Source organism: Lepidochelys olivacea (genome assembly GCF_965140295.1).
Source record: "Lepidochelys olivacea isolate rLepOli2 genome assembly, chromosome: 13".
Lineage (NCBI taxonomy): Eukaryota > Metazoa > Chordata > Testudines > Cheloniidae > Lepidochelys > Lepidochelys olivacea.
In genome coordinates this window covers 34,011,452-34,029,081 of record NC_140423.1, presented here as the reverse complement: position 1 = coordinate 34,029,081, position 17,630 = coordinate 34,011,452, and the positions used below count along the sequence as shown (strand labels likewise).

Sequence of the window (17,630 nt, the reverse complement as noted above, 5' to 3'; positions counted from 1 at the left end):
CTATCTGCAACATTAGGCCTAAACACCTCTGAACACCTTTAAAAGTCTGGCCCTTTGTCTCTCTCTCTGCATCAGGTTTAACAGTAACTCCCTATCCCACAAAAGTGTAGTGAGGACAAAGACATTGAAGACTGTGAAGTGCTCAGATAATACCATGAGGAAGGTTGTATAGGTATCTGCCATAGATAGATAAATGTGTTCTAGGTATTAGGAGTGGGACTACACTGCATAGTTACCCCAGGCTTGGATTCAGGGTTAAGCCCAAATCCCCCATACCATCCACACACAACTCAGTTTGATTTGGGTCAGCAAGCCCTCAGGACTCAGGCTGGCAGACCCTGGTAGGGGGGTGGTCTGCGCCTGAGTTGCACTGCAATGTGGTCTTAATCTCTGTCATTTTGCAGTGTGGACGCAGCTCAGGCTGCAGACCCAAATCAGAAGGTCTGGGCAGTGCAGTATGGATCCATTATCGTGGCTGTGAGACCCAGATCAACCCAGGATTACAATGGCATGTGGATGCTTAAGTGAGGGCTTGGGAACACTGAGTCCACCAGCCCAGATCCCACAGACCTGTGTTTACAATGCAGTGTAGACATGCCCTAGGAGTCCATTATTGACTCAGGGAGAAAATACATCCTAGTAACAAGAGTTGGGAACTGGGAGCTAATACTGTTCTGGACTAAAATGTCTATGTATTATTTCTATTACAGGAATATCTAGAGACACCAACCAAGAGTGGGGTCCCATTTTGGTAGATACTTTTTAAGCATACAGGGCCAGATTTTTAACGGTATTTTGATGACTAAAGAAGATAGGGGTTTAGTGAGATTTTCAACCATGCCTACGTGCCTTGATTTCAGTGGGAGTCAGGTGTCTTGGCACTTTTGAACAACTCACTAGGTGACTGTCTACATCTTTAGGCACCTAGATATCTTTGAAAATCTGGGCCTTAGTGGGACTGCATGTGCTTCTAAGCAAGGCTACGGTTCAGCTGGATGTTATGGGCTGTGTTATGCAGGAGCTCAGACTAGAGGATAAAGATGGCCCACTCTGGCACAGAGATTCGAAGTATTGGCAGCAAGGTCAAACAGAAGGTCACTGTCAGAGCTAAGAATAGAACCCAGGTGTCCTGAATCCTGGGCCAGTTCTAAGTCAACTTCATCATTGCTGACAGACCATGAGATCGCTTGCCTGTTTTTATCTTTTCCATATTAATGGCCATCCCTCTGATTCTCCTCTGACCTGCTCAATTACTTTGCCTGGCAAGAGATGAGCAGAGAGGCAGGGTAGTGCTAGGAATGGCCATTAGCACTGATTGATCCATTAGTGAATACCAGGTGATTTCCAAGGACTTTGAAGGAGGCATAGACAACCTGGGTCAGCATTTGACCGGGGTTTCTCACTGGCTTTCACCAGCTATAACAAGAGGAATCTAGTTTAGGTTCTGATTCAACAGCAAATCGTGCTTGGACAGAAACCTGAGCCCATGTTGTGTCCTAGAAAAATTCATTCATTGGGGCAGGTCTATAGTGAAGATAAAATTGAAGGTGCTGGGGGGATCCTAGGGGTTAATTCTGAGATATTACCCCATATAAAACACACTCTGACCATACACATTAACAACCAAGGCCACAGTGAGATCTGAACTCATTAACCCCTGGTTTATAAGGCCAGTGGTCTAACTGCTGAGCTATGGAACTACTACATGCAAAACTGTGGTAAAATATCCATTGACTTTAAAAGGCCAAAATTACACCATAGATGCCTGCATTTGTTGTGCTATATTATTTCATCCATCATCATAACCTGCTGACTCTGAGCCCGTCCCAGCAATCTGTGGAAAGTACAAGTTGTATACACTGTACAAAGTGGAATTGAGTTTAACCTTATTGAATTAAGTTTAAGTATTTTCAGAGTTCACTGTATTAAAAATGCAAAGGTTTATGTGCTGTTGTGGGATTGTCTATAACTTCTGGAGGAAATGTGACTCGTAAATCTTTGGAGGTGTTATTAGCGTCAAAGGAATTTTTGAAATCATGTGCTAGACAACCACGGTTATGTGGGATGCTAGGAAATACCTGGGAGCAGGGGAAGGGAAATTCTTGCCCCTGGAACCATCCTTTTTAAGCTGCATCCTAAGGAGAAACCCATTATCTAATGACAGGTTTCAGAGTAACAGCCGTGTTAGTCTCTATTTGCAAAAAGAAAAGGAGTACTTGTGGCACCTTATAGACTAACCAATTTATCTGAGCGTAAGCTTTCGTGAGCTACAGCTCACTTCATTGGATGCATACTGTGGAAAGTATAGAAGATCTTTTTATATACACACAAAGCATGAAAAAATGGGTGTTTACCACTACAAAAGGTTTTCTCTCCCCCACCCCACTCTCCTGCTGGTAATAGCTTATCTAAAGTGATCACTCTCCTTACAATGTGTATGATAATCAAGGTGGGCCATTTCCAGCACAAATCCAAGGTTTAACAAGAACGTCTGGGAGGGGGGAGGAAAAAACAAGGGGAAATAGGTTACCTTGCATAATGACTTAGCCACTCCCAGTCTCTATTCCAGGCTAAGTTAATTGTATCCAATTTGCAAATGAATTCCATTCAGCAGTCTCTCGCTGGAGTCTGGTTTTGAAGTTTTTCTGTTGTAATATCGCAACTTTCATGTCTGTAATCGAGTCACCAGAGAGATTGAAGTGTTCTCTGACTGGTTTATGAATGTTATAATTCTTGACATCTGATTTGTGTCCATTTATTCTTTTACGTAGAGACTGTCCAGTTTGACCAGTGTACATGGCAGAGGGGCATTGCTGGCACATGATGGCATAAATCACATTGGTAGATGTGCAGGTGAACGAGCCTCTGATAGTGTGGCTGATGTTATTAGGCCCTGTGATGGTGTCCCCTGAATAGATCTGTGGACACAGTTGGCAACGGGTTTTGTTGCAAGGATAGGTTCCTGGGTTAGTGGTTCTGTTGTGTGGTATGTGGTTGCTGGTGAGTATTTGCTTCAGGTTGGGGGGCTGTCTGTAAGCAAGGACTGGCCTGTCTCCCAAGGTTTGTGAGAGTGTTGGGTCATCCTTCAGGATAGGTGTAGATCCTTGATGATGCGTTGGAGGGGTTTTAGTTGGGGGCTGAAGGTGACGGCTAGGAAAAGAAGCCCTTGAGGAATTCCACCATGATTTCAACAATTTCCATCCCACCATCAACCTCAGCCTGGTCCAGTCCACACAAGAGATTCACTTCCTGGACACTACAGTGCTAATAAACGATGGTCACATAAACACCACCCTATACCAGAAACCTACTGACCGCTATTCCTACCTACATGCCTCCAGCTTTCACCCTGACCACACCACACGATCCATTGTCTACAGCCAAGCTCTGCGATACAACAGCATTTGCTCCAACCCCTCAGACAGAGACAAACACCTGCAAGATCTCTATCAAACATTCTTACAACTACAATATCCACCTGCGGAAGTGAAGAAACAGATTGATAGAGCCAGAAGAGTTCCCAGAAGTCACCTACTACAGGACAGGCCTAACAAAGAAAATAACAGAACGCCGCTGGCCGTCACCGTCAGCCCCCAACTAAACCCCCTCCAACGCATTATTAAGGATCTGCAACCTATCCTGAAGGATGACCCAACATATTTCCCCTTGTTTTTTCCTACCCCCACCCCCCGCCCCTCAGACGTTCTTGTTAAACCCTGGATTTGTGCTGAAAATGGCCCACCTTGATTATCATACACATTGTAAGGAGAGTGATCACTTTAGATAAGCTATTACCAGCAAGAGAGTGGGGTGGGGGGAGAGAAAACCTTTTGTAGTGGTAAACACCCATTTTTTCATGCTTTGTGTGTATATAAATAGATCTTCTATCCTTTCCACAGTATGCATCCGATGAAGTGAGCTGTAGCTTACAAAAGCTTATGCTCAAATAAATTGGTTAGTCTCTAAGGTGCCACAAGTACTCCCTTCCATTATCTAATGATCACCTGACACACGAGGACCAGAACAGAGACCCAAATGGGTTATAACTGACTCTCAGATTCATGGATGTGCTTGTTCTGAGAGAACAGCTGTCATGAACTTGTAACCACTGAAAAAAAAATAGACCCTGTGTGAGTATTGAAAGACTGATCACTGGCCAGGTTCCTTGTTGGAGTTGAGATCATCTTTGGTAGACTTATTAGCATGCATGTGTGATGTTCTATACCTTGAGGGAGTGTCTTGGAAACCCCATATTTCTCATTTTTATATAATCGTGATCTTACATATAAAGCAGGCCTTGTAAGGTATCTGGAAAGATTATGATCTGCTGAAAGTCATTTCTTTGTCCATATACATATATTATTAATGCATATGAAGTTATGAGAATTGTGTTGTATGGTGGTCACTAAAACATGCTTTAAGTTGGGATATCAATCAGACATTAGCTCTCCAGAGGCAACAGCAAGGAAAGTAGCCAACACCAGGGTGGGGTATCAATCAACCCATCAACAACCATTGTCCAGCAAGGGAGCTACGATGCAATGACTTACCTGCATGAGCCCACACCAGGGGAATTACTCAACCTTCCCTGGAGACTCAGCAATGCCCCCCAGACATGCCTGGACTTGTGTTTTCCAAGCACATGGACTGAGGGTATAAAACCAAATAGAGGAGACCAATGCTGGGCCTTTCTCCTTCACCCACCTATGCTGAAAGCAACAAGGATACTCTGAAGACTCCAACTGAGGGGACTTCCCAGATTTCAAGGGTGAAATCTGTATACTATGGACTGTAATATCCAGTCGAGTGAGAAAAACAGCTTAATCTAGATGTTACCCAGTCTAATAGGTTTGAGAGTTTAGACTGCAGGGTTATATTTTATTTTATTTTGGTAACTAACTCGGACTTTTTGCCTATCACTTAATATCACTTAAAAAGAAAAGGAGTACTTGTGGCACCTTAGAGACTAACCAATTTATTTGAACATAAGCTTTCGTGAGCTACAGCTCACTTCATCAGATGCATCTGATGAAGTGATAAATTGGTTAGTCTCTAAGGTGCCACAAGTACTCCTTTTCTTTTTGCGAATACAGACTAACACGACTGTTACTCTGAAACCTATCACTTAAAACTATCTTTTATAATCAATAAACTTCTTTTACTGTTTACCTTTACCAGTGAGTTTGCCTGAAGTGTGTGGCAAATGTGCTCAGGTTTGCAAAGGCTGCTGTCTGTCCATTTTCCATTGATGAAGTGGTGAACCAATTAATAAATTTGCACTGCTCGTCTTGAGCAATGCAAGATGGTATATTCCTGAGGTACAATGCTGGGAGCTGGGGAATTTGGATCTGGTGCCTTTCTGTGTGATTCATGAATGGCTCTGGGAGCATTCATGCAGTCTAGCTGGCTGCGGGGTCTCCACATGCAGTTGTGCTGAGTGATAACAGCACCTGGAGGGGTTTGCTGCTGGTCACTAGCAAGGCATTGTGAGAGTCAGCCAGGGTGGAGACAGTTAAGGGGGTACCGTGGTCCCACCATCCCAGGCTGCACCCCGGGGATCCTGTCACAGCATGTAAATTCTGTTATTGCTTTAAGATGTTTATTCTCTGTAATGCTTTCACCTTAATAATAACTGTCCTTGCTTACAGAGAGTTCTGTGCTGACTGAACTGTGGGCAATTATGTTGCGTATGGCCTCAGAGGAGAAGAGGAAGTCCTCCAAAGCAGGCCTGTTGTGGCAGTCCATATTGCTAGAGAATTCACAATTAGGCAGGGAACGGTGTGGCCTGGAATAACCCTGGTCAGGAGAGAGAAAGACGTGTCTCCACCCAAGAGAAGTGAAGTTGGGAAGCCGGGAGCCTAGAGCGGGTGACCTTGAGGGACCATAGTGGGGGAACACAGGTGCAGTTGCCCTGGAATGTGACAAACTACACAAAGTTACTCAAGTGTTACAGTGTTTGCAGAATCAGGCCCTAAGAAAGCAAACACAATTAATTCAGAGGGTGGAGAAGAGGGAGACAGCCAAATATACAGAGTTTTTCAAATATAAATATCCAGTTATTTCCACCGGGTCCTGTTCTAAAATGGTGATCAGGACATGAAAGTGCATGAGGACAGATACTGGGATAGATAGACGGATTTTAAACACCAGGCTACAATTTTATTAAAATTTAACATTGGAGAAGGTTTGCCAGGTTCCAAGTATAGATTTCTGCCATGACATGGTTTGCTTCTCCAGATAGAGAACAAGAGAGAGACAGAGTTCAAGAGAGTATCTATCTATCTATCTATCTATCTATCTATCTATCTATCTATCTATCTATCTATCTATCTATCTATCACATTCTCTCTGCAATGGCTTATGACTGACATGTATATATGCCACTTCACTTCTTACATTACATGGAGATCATGAACAGAGCTGCCTGTATTCAGATGCTCATTGGTGCTTGGGTCATTGGGCTTCTGAAGACACTGGTGAATGTCCTCTTCTTGAATTACTTAGACTTCTTTGGCCAAACAGAATCAGATAAGCTGCAAGATCACTCCCTGGCCATATCTGTCTTCCACAGACCCCTTCATCAATGATACAGTGGTCCTCATCTCTAGTGTTATCATAGGAATGAGCTCATTTCTGAACTTCCTCGTCTGTTATGTCTACATCATCTCATCCATCCTGAGAATCCAGGCAACATAGGGCAGAAGCAAATCCTTCCCCACTAGTGGATCACATCTCACTGTGGTCACGTCAATCTTTTTATCTGCTTTATGTAGGTATTTGAGTCTGGCCTTATTGTCTCTGGTGCACCTAGATAGGATATGAAATCTTTGCTGGTGAACTTTGAAGATGACACAAAGATAAATGGTGTGGTAAATAATGAGGAGGAGAGAGATCCGAATCACCTGGTTAAATGGTCACAGTTCTACAAAATGTGTTTTAACACTGCAAAATGCAACGTAACCCATCTGGGAACCAAGAATGCAGGTTGTTACTAACAAGATGGGAGAGTCTGTCTTTGAAAGAAGTGAATCAGAGGCAGACATAAGGGGTCAACCTAGATGATCAGCTCAATAAATTCACTGGCTAGTTATGGCCCCAACAAAAAAAAAAAAAAAAGAGAAAAAGGAGGTACTTAGGTTCCATTCCCAAAGGGCAGTGGTGGTAGAGGTGAAGGTACCTTCCTTACAATGCTTAGCTCAGTCGTTAGGACGCTTACTTTGTTATCATTAGTGGCAATACAGCATCATTCATAATGGCACTGGAACAGAGTGATTATGCAAATGACTCTAGCCTGATAGTTGGGGCATGCAAGGTGAAGGCCAGTGCCAATGACCGTTTAAACAACAGGGAACACCTGTGACAAGAGAAACTCAGTTTACTCCCCTAACCGACTAGCTTAGTAGCTAAGGCACTCTTTTGCAATATGCAAGACCCCATTGCCTGTCCTTTCTCCTTAGGAGGCATAGACTATAAGTCCTTTCAGGAGGCAAACCTATGACCATAGGTACGGGGGTTATTGAAATTTCCACAGCACCACTGTAAGCTCAGGGGTGGGTGGGATGGGGGTTTGTGCTCTGCTGGAGGACCATGTGGAACTAGGCTCTACAGGAAGTACTGCCCAGCAGGGCCTGAGTGGTGGCCCCTCGCAGCCCACTGATTGGCTGATACTAGTATTTAAACCAGGAAGCCATGGTTGGGGGGTGGAGAGGGGTTATTTCATAGAATAACAGAGTTGGAAGGCCATCTGGACTCTGGAGGCCATCTAGTCCAACCCCCTGAGTAACAGTGTCTGCATTCTTCTGCTCTGGATTTTGCTTACCATGCACCCTAGACTCTGGCTTCTGGCCCGGGTTTATCCATGACTTTGCTATTTGCTTGTTCTCTATAACCTGACACCAGACCCCAACTTTTTGATCTCTTGACCTGGCACAACCCCGACACTCCTATTTACCTGCCGCCTGCAACTTGGTGCCTGGGCCTGGCATTCTGACCTGGCTCGCCCTCAGCCCTGCTACTCATTGCCTGGCCGGTACACGCAGGCTGCCCCTGTCCCAGCCGTGACCCAGAGGGGTGGATGAAACCTGGGCCTTCCACATCCCAGGTGAGTGCCCTAACCCTGGGACTAAAGGTCACAAGAAGGGCACTGCTGTTTGCTGAAAGATGCCTAAATCCCCTAACACCTGCAAAATTGTCCAAAACTATTTGGCAACTTTTTGTAAAATTTGTCACTAGCTTGGGATGAATGACATTGCCTTTTCCACAAATAAACTATTCAGCCAACAAATTTTGCCCAGCTCTCCATAGGGGTATCTACGTGAGACTTAATGGCCTGTGTTCTACAGAAGGAGATCAGCCTAGCTAATCTAGTTGTCCCTTCTGGCCCTAAACTCTACAAAACCTGTGGAAGCATGACATTTCCCAACACTCCTCAGATGTTTAAATAACTTTGTTAAACTGAGTGTAATGTCCACTTCGCTGGGCAGTTGGTTCCCTCCCACCCTTTGTCTGTCTTGTGTGTTTCCATTATAAGTAGGCTTGACAGAATTTGATTTATTTTCTAACACGTCAGCAGACAATATTGAAGCTTATTTTTAATCCTTTTTTTTCCATTTTATTTTTTACATTCTCACAGTTGCAGGAAATGATGTGGGAGGCCAGACATTGGGGCAGGGCTGAGGCAGTAATTATTTAATGACAGTGGACATTGACATTCAAAAAGTTAAAGTTCTATAAACATTAAAACACAAATTTTCAACATCACATATCAACAAATACAGGAAATAACCTGAAATCAAACTCTATCTTCTCAGGCAGCATTTTTCTTATTTTGCTTCTCTGTAAATTTTGATTATTAACGATGGAAATATTTTTTGTCGGTTCATGTGTGTTTGGTGAAGTCAGCATTACCAATAAAATCAAATTCTTTTGAGCCTAATCATAAGCTCTTTTGGACATGGGCTATTTCTCTCTGCGTTTCTACAGCACCCTGCACAATGGGGCTTTGGTCTTGACTGGTGCTTCTGGGTGCCATAGTAATGCAAAACAATGATATAAACATACCTGTTAATTTTCATTTCAAGGTACCATCAAGTTCGAATGAATTGTATTCTAATTTTTCTCTAGTAAAACTTGAACCAGGAGCCCTGGGTTTAATTCCTGACTCTTTTACTGACAGGCTGCGTGACCTTGGGCAGCTCATGTCCCTGCTCTGTGCCTCAGTTTCCCTCCTCCCTTTGTCTGCCCTCTCTGCTTAGACTGGAAGCTGTTGGGTGCAGGGACTGTCTTGTACTAGGGTATAGTACAATGGTACCCTGATCTCAGTTAGAGTCTCTGGGTGCTATACTAATGTGTGGGCTGGAGTTGGCTTAGACTACTTTGAAAACCAATGTTTTCACTAGATGACAATCAGTAGTAAAAAGTGGTGATAATACTGGTAATGTGATGGTCAATGTGTTGTATGTTGTTCATATTCGTCATTGTCATTTCACAGAGGAGCTGCCCAGTTCTGAATGTGTTTTTGTAAGATCTGTTCTCGTCCAACCACATCTATTTGCATTAGAAGCAGGAATTAAGTGAGGCATGTCCCATGGCCTGTGTTAAACAGGAGAGTAGGCTAGAAGATCACGTTGGTCCTGTCTGGCCTTAAAATTGGGTGAATGATTGTCTCCTTCCATCCATTCCCTACAATGCTGCTTCCTTCTCATTTCTTACTCTTTGCTTCCCTCTAGTGATCACATGAAAGCAACAGCATTTCTTTGATATGAGCCCTATTCTCAGTCTCTTGTTTTTACTTTGATAGCATGATCATGATCCAGATCAATGCTTCCTGTTTATCCGTGAAAATGGCATATGGCCCATCTGTAACTGCTATTAGTAAACCACTCCAATGGCCGGACATGGGGCACTAAATGGGGAGGGCTTGGAGTACTACAGAGATTCTCTCCCAGTCTGGCTGGTGGGTCTTGCCCACATGCTCAGAGTCTAACTGATCCCCATATTTGGGGTCGGGAAGAAATTTCCCCCCATGTCAGATTAGCAGAGACCCTGGGGGTTTATTGCCTTTCTTTGCAGCATGGGTCACTTGCTGGTTTGAACTAGACAAATGTTGGATTCTTTGTAACTTGAAGTCTTTAAATCAAGAATTGAGGACTTCAGTAACTCAGCCAGAGGTTAGAGGTTTATTACAGGAGTGGGTGGGTGAGGTTCTGAGGCCTGCAACGTGCAGGAGGTCAGAGTAGATGATCATGATGGTCCCTTCTGACCTGAAAGTCTGAGTGTAAAATTGCTAAACCAAAACAGCTCCTTAGCCAAGTTGGGACACTTGAAATGTGGACGGGTTCGCAGTGCCCCAGGCACCCACAGAAATTTGCCTCTGTATTGTTACTTCATCAGCCGGCAATGCACGTAGGCCCCAGTCCTGGTAACACTGAGACAAATGGGAGCTTGGTCTTTGATCTCAGTGGTGTTAGGGCCCATTGCTTGGGATTACGTCTGTCTAGGTAGCTAAATGCTTCCCAGCATGGTAGAGTCTGGGCACACCACAACCAATGATAAATGTAACCTCCCATCATTCATGTGAAATAAGGAGAGGGGATTTATCCCCATGTTAAATGAAGGGAAATTGAGGCACAGAAAGGTGTATTTGCAGCATCGGAGGATCCAGCCTTCTATATTTTCTAGTATTTACACAGGCCTCATCTGTGTAGTGTCTGAGCATCTCACAGTCAAGAACAGACTTTAACGTCATAACACCTTGTGAGGGTGAGACATGCGATTATCTCTATTTTACAGATAGGGAAACCAAGGCATGGAAACTATTAAGTAATTTACTACAATTAAGTGATTCACACAAGGAGCTATGGACCATTGCAACCAGCTGGGGTCTGGCCCCATTGAATCAAATGGAGCTATGGCCAGTTTCTACCAGGTGAAGGTCCGGTCCACAGGGTTTAATGTTAAGATTTTTTTTTCTAGCCTGCTTGTGGGATTTGGAGACACAAATTCCCATTAATTTTGGTTTGTAAACTTCACCCTCAGTGCCCCATGCAGGACCAGTGGTAAAGACAGAAACTGAGCTGAGAGGTCTGAGGGCTGGTCAAGTGCCTTAAACCCATGATCAGAACTTCATCTCTGTGCAGGAATCCCTGAGTGAGCCCTGCTGGTGGTAAACAACCCTGTTCTATGGGTGTGTAACTGTGTGTTCCTGCTGCATGGAATGAGCATTTCAATATGTACTTGCATCTGTCTGTCATTGCCATGCTGAGGGACGCACACTGTGTGTGTGTGTATGTGTGAGAGAGAGAGAGATTCCTGCTCCCCGGTGGGAAAATGAATCCTGTTCAGCGTGTGCGTATTTGTGTACGCATGTGTGTCTTGTTACCCCCTTCTGGAGGCAATAAGACTTGTGGGGTGTGCGTGTACTTACTGCCCCTGTTTGGTGGGCTGCAGTCTGGTGTGTGTGTGGACTTCCCTGTTGGATGGACTGAGGTCTTGTGTGTGTGTGCGCACATCCCGAATGAATATCAAAGTTTTGTGCAATGTGGAGTATTTGGGCAGGGGTGTGGGTTGTCGATTGTTGTAGGGTTGTTGTTCCATGCACATGGGTAAGGGGCTGTTACAGGTAAAGCCCAATGTACTCTGGTGGGTGTGGCCCAGGAGGAGCATAGCAGCGGTGTGTGTGCGCGTGCGTAGGGGAAGGAAAGCGCAAGTTGCTTTGCAATGCATTGAGACAGCTCAGCTCAGTCCCAGGCCTGGCCAGGGGGTGCTCTGGGGCAGAACGCAGCAGAAATACCAGAGCGCTGAGGGTGTCAGGCCTGGGTTAGCCAGGGCATTGTCAAGATCGGGGTGTTCAAAGAGGAGTGGGTGTGAACTGGAGTGGCAGTGGGTCAGGACCGAGGAGCGTTGTCAGTGTTGTGTGTTGGGGGTAGGACAGCAATGATAGGGGGATTGTGGCTCGCTATTGTGATGCATTGGCTGAGCTGGGGAGCGGTTTGGGGGCAGGAATAGAAGGGGTGATGTAAGTCAGGACTGAGGCATGTCACCAAAGCAGCGAAGGGAGCCAACCCTGGGTCAGGACTAATGGGCTTCAGCAGAGAACAGGGGGCTGCAGAGCAGGACTGAGGGGCAATGACAGAACTGTGCATGGGTGCAGGGAGCTCAGGGGGTTGCAGATCAGGATTGAAGCCCACCAGCAGATTGCTGTGTTGTGGGGAAGCCCGGGGCTGGGATAGCAGGGGCTGCAGGCTGGGAATCAGATGCAGGATCAGAGCTGTGGGTGTGTGAACCCAGAGATGGAACAGTGGAGGAGGCTGTGAGTTCTGTCTGAGGGGGATCAGCAGAGCTGGGGTTCGTGGGCAGGACAGCAAAGCCTGTCATAACCCAGGTACGTTGGCTGAGCTCCTTCCCTGAGGCCTAGAAACCTGGAATTGCCTGGGCCATGCTGCCTTGGCTAACCTAGAGGGAATCTGAGGTGTGTTTACATGTCAGTTTCCTTGCCCCCATCCATCTCCCTTGCATTCCCTTACTCCCTGGGGTCTGATGGAATTTATGAAGGAAGGGATCACCGTTCACAGGGGCTGGGAATGACTGGCTTGACCATTTCACTGTAACCAGCAGGGGCTACTTGACACAGGAACAGACCTGTCCCTTCCTTTGTCTAACTTTAATCAATGCCTCTGACTTTCTCTTCTAATCAGCTCCTATGGGACCACCTCTGGGACCTACATTTCCCGACACTGTTTCTATTCTAATGGCCCTCCATGGGACCCATTAAAATAATGAGGAACTTTGTTTCTGCCACTGGCCTGTAACTCCTTAAGAGGTTTGTTAAATCTCCAAGCAGTGTCCAGCTCTCGGCTGGGTTTAACATTCCTCAGAGTGCTGATTAAGACAAATGAAGTTTTAATGATCTGTGTGTCCTCCTTTAAATCTCTCTAGAGTTACACGTGCTTCATGGCTAATTGGAGAGATTTCTTTTTAGTAAGTGTGTTGCTAGCTGAGATAGTTTTAACAAGCACATAAGGAAGCAGGTTTTTTTTTTTTAATATTTTTATCTAAGCAAAGCATCAGTGAAATTAACATGTTCCAAATAAAACTGATCAGGGTTCCTTCACACTGGGGATCTGTCACAGCAAATCTGTGATCAGACCTATAGAATCAGCTGCATCCTTAAGGTCAAGCACCTTTTGCACCACGGACAGACCATTCATTGCCACTTCTCTGACCAAGATAGCACTTGTTACAGTCTATCCCCTTGCCACTGCTGTCCTTACCAGAGTGTTACAGTCACTCTGCCAGCCTCTTGTGAGCTCCAATTCCCACCTGCTTTGCCTGTGAATTAGCAGCACACAGAGTGAGAAGGAATATTTCTTAGTTACCAAATATCAGGTTATATCTTTAAATTGAACTTAGTGACTGTGACATGTCCCCACTCAGCAGCCCCTGCCCACTGAAGTCCACTTCCACAGGCTGACCAAGGGGTAGATTCTTTGATGGACAAATAGCAGAAGGAGGAGAAAATGGACAGGTATCTTGATGGACAGACAAGAAAGACAATTAGGTGGATGGACAGATGATTATACACATGGATGGATGGATGGATGGACAAAAAGATGACAAGGTAGATGAGTAGGGATACATGCACATGCTATCTCCCTGACCCCCATCAGGCAGTGAGCTCCCTAAGTGCCCCAAGGTGCTCATTTCTATAGGTCAGAACCCAGAAGTTTGTTCACATTCCATGTCTATTGTCCCTTCATGTGGCTTCTGAGCTTGCCAGTAAGGAGACCAATTGGTGCGATCCACAGGGTGGTGGTTCTCATGTGGCTGCTTGTCCAATTAAGAACTCGTGAATGACCAGGGCTGTGAAATTCAGTTCTGGATTCTGAGACTCACCAGGTTTATTGGGGGTGTTTGGATCTGAGCTTTTTTGGTCTCAGATCCTGAAGTCCAGGAAGCTTCATTCAGGTTCATTGCTGCTATGGATTAGACAGAAGACCATCAAGCAATTCATAGAGAGGCCTGGACAGAGCTGTAAGACTGTGGCAATATGCAGTTGCTGCCAGCGATGTCGATGGCCCCATACCACCTCAGGCAGTGGTGCATTTAGCATCAGCCAATTGCAGGAGCAGCTCTGTGGAGCACAATTGTGCCTGAACATCAGTGGTATGGGAGAGAAATCAGGGAGACATTGGAATATGGGGCTAGATCCTCATACTCATTTTCACCAGCCAACTGGGTTGTCCTCCGTGGTGCTACGTTCACTTACACCAGCTGGGGTTCTGCCTTCAGCTGTGTGATACGCAGCAAATCACAACTCTCACACACACAAATAGTAACCAAGCATTCATTTCCCAAATGTGCACACTGATAGACATGCAGGCAGAGGGAGACATGCACAGATTCACACACATATAAAGGAATTACCCTTAAGCATTCACACGCACACATATTCCATGAAAGGAGGTTCAAACAAAGACCCACACACACAATGTGAATGCGTGCACACACACACAGTAGCACTCTAACACATACCAATTTTTATTGAAAATTTTCCCAGATTTTTCCAAAAACATGTTTTTTTTTAACCAGTTTGAACGTGAATTTTGGAGTTTTCAAGTCTATGAAAATAGTGATTGTGTTAGAAACTCTGCTACATTACTTTAGGTAGATGTGTTTCTGGAAATAATAAATTAGCTTAACATTTCCACTTAGACTGTTAAAGTAAGGCAATGCAGTGGAAGACACACACAAAAAAAACAAACATGAATGTGCATATGTGTATGTACTGTTAAAGTACAGTTCATGAAATAAACCACATCATTAAACTGTTTTTATTTTCAATACTCTTACTTCACTATTTGTTGTTTTTTTTCTGTCCTCTTGTCCCCCAATATTAACCTCAATATTTAACAGAAACGGAATTTATTTTTTTTGCATTGATTTTCATCGTTTTTAAAATTTGTAATAAACACTGGTAAATCCTCAGGAATTTTTTAACAAAATAAAAAAATTGCACACAAAGGGCCTTGCACATACATCACCACATAAAACAATCATTCCCCAGCTTTCAAACCTAATTTCAACTGTCCTTCCGCTGAAACAGGGGAGGTCATTCATTTCCCCACCCAGCCATTCACATGAATTCACATATGTAATCTTGTGATTTAATTTTCCATTCAAATTAATTTACAAGGCTCTAAAGTGTAAACGTATGCGTGGGGGTTAATGGAATTTCTTCTGATTTATGTCAAGCAGGCCCAATTCACATATTTTAAGCATAGGCACCAGAACTTGAGCAAGTGAAAACCAGAATGAATTATTCACTTCCCCATCCCTCAGCCTCTGCTGTCCCTAGTGCCCATTATACAGTGTAGTTGCCCTTTTCTCATCCATCATGACTCTCTTCCCTCTTCAGAATGCTGAAGAGGCACCTTTCCATGACAGCACCACACATGGTCCAAGTATCACATGTTACACAGCAGTTAACAAGGTTCAGGATCCTCAGAACTGTAAGTGATACGTTCTGTTGGCCAAAGCAGGTCCACTTTCTTTCCTCTCTTATTGCATGGCCAGAGGGGCAGAGTGTGTTGTCTTCTGCTAGGCAAGGCCTTGGTGTGGGCTCCAATCTGGGCTTGTTTATAAAGCCATTGATGTGTGTGTTTAATGGAACATCAAACACATGGCAATGGCTTGAGGTCAGTGTGACGGGTTCGGTCACAGAGACCCTCTTGGGACTGTCACCTGATGTGCTGAGACTACCTCTGAGCCCATTTTCTCTGCCAGTTTGGGCCTCAAAAGCCCTGTCTTGTTAAGCCAGATAGACTAATTTGCTGCAATACAGACCCAGGGTCTAACCCATGCCCCCAAAGCTGCAGACTTAACTGAAAATGGCTTGGTAAGTGCTCCTGTCTCTATCACCCAAACACCCAGCTCCCAAGGGGATCCAAACCCCCAATAAATCCGTTTTACTCTGTTTAAAGCATATACAGGGTAAACTCATAAACTGTCTGCCCTCTATAACACTGATAGAGAGATATGCACAGCTGTTTGCTCCCCCAGGTATTATTTACTTTGGGTTAATTAATAATCAAAAAAAGTGATTTTATTAAGTATAAAAAGTACGATTTAAGTGGTTCCAAATAATATCAGACAGAACAAAGTAAAGTTACTATCATAAAAATAAAGGGAAGTTAAGGAAAGGGTAACCACCTTTCTGTATACAGTGCTATAAAATCCCTCCTGGCCAGAGGCAAAACCCTTCCACCTGTAAAGGGTTAAGAAGCTAAGATATCTCGCTGGCACCTGACCAAAATGACCAATGAGGAATCATAGAATCATAGAATATCAGGGTTGGAAGGGACCTCAGGAGGTCATCTAGTCCAACCCCCTGCTCAAAGCAGGACCAATCCCCATTTTTTGCCCCAGATCCCTAAATGGCCCCCTCAAGGATTGAACTCACAACCCTGGGGTTAGCAGGCCAAGACAAGATACTTTCAAAGCTGGAGGTGGGGAGGAACAAAGGGTCTGTCTGTCTGGGATCAGGTCAGGAATGCTCTTCAGAACTTCTGTTAAGTTAGTAAGCAATCTAGCTAGAAATGCGTTAGATTTCCTTTTGTTTAAAGGCTGTAGATGATGGGTTCAGAAACGGGGCCACCACTGTGTACAAGACAGACACCAGCTTGTTGAGGTCAAAGGTGCCAACAGCCCTGGGCCATGCGTACATGAAGATGGTGGTGGCATAGAACATGGAGACCACCACCAGGTGGGAGGCACAGATGAAGAAAGCTTTATGCTTCCCGGCTGTGGATGGGATCCTGGCCATGGTGGAGAATATGCAGATGTAGGAGGTTCCTGTCACTAGTAGGGACATCACAAGGACAGACAGTGCTGCCACGAAATCCAGCGTCTCAATGGTCGAGGTGTCTGTGCACGACAGCTTCAGGAGGGGCAGGAGATCACAGAAGAAGTGTTGGATGGTGTTAGCGCTGCAGAACTGCAGCCTGGAGATCATCACAATGGATGGGAAGGAAGCCAGGAAGCCACTCAGCCAGGAGCCCAGGTTCAGCACGGTGCAGGCTCTGTGATTCATAAGAGCTGGGTAGTTCAGCCGTTGGCAGATGGTTAAATAGCAGTCACAGGCCATTGCCGCCAGGAGAAAACACTCAGAGGAAGCCAGGGACAAGAAGAAATACAGCTGAGCCATGCATCCCCCCAGAGAGGTGACCTTCTCCCCCAACAGGAGGTTGGAGAGAAGTTTGGGAACAGTCACCGAGACATAGAAGATTTCCAAGAGGGAGAGGTTGCCTAGGAAGAAATACATGGGAGTGTGAAGCTGGCAGTTCAACTTGATGGTCACAATCAGGACCAGGTTTTCCATGAGGGTCAGAACGTAGATGGTTACAAACAGCACAAAGAGCAGCCACTGGTGCTCTGGGAGCCCTGGGAAGCCCAAGACGATGAAGTCAGTGTGTGAGGAGTGGTTTCCCTTTCTCATCTCCACAGTCTGCTTTCCTCACTGCCAAAACATTAATTGGGAAAAGTGACTGAATGGAGGGATATGGGAGTATGTGGGGAAAAAATTCAACCCCTGCCCAAGCCTCCCTAAATCCTACTTAATATTACTTATTCAC

The 17,630-nt window shown here is 45.0% G+C and overlaps 1 protein-coding gene across 1 annotated transcript in view; it reads right to left on the bottom strand.

Moving 5' to 3' along the window:
* Nucleotides 1–17,494, bottom strand: part of LOC311529854 (olfactory receptor 226-like) — a gene marked incomplete at both ends in the record, with an annotated part of 83,379 nt that extends 65,885 nt beyond the window's left edge. The window contains one exon of the mRNA XM_084646115.1: nucleotides 16,655–17,494. Within this exon, the coding sequence (XP_084502241.1) occupies nucleotides 16,655–17,494 (840 nt within the window). The remainder of the gene's footprint in view (nucleotides 1–16,654) is intronic.
* Nucleotides 17,495–17,630: the final 136 nt, after the last annotated feature.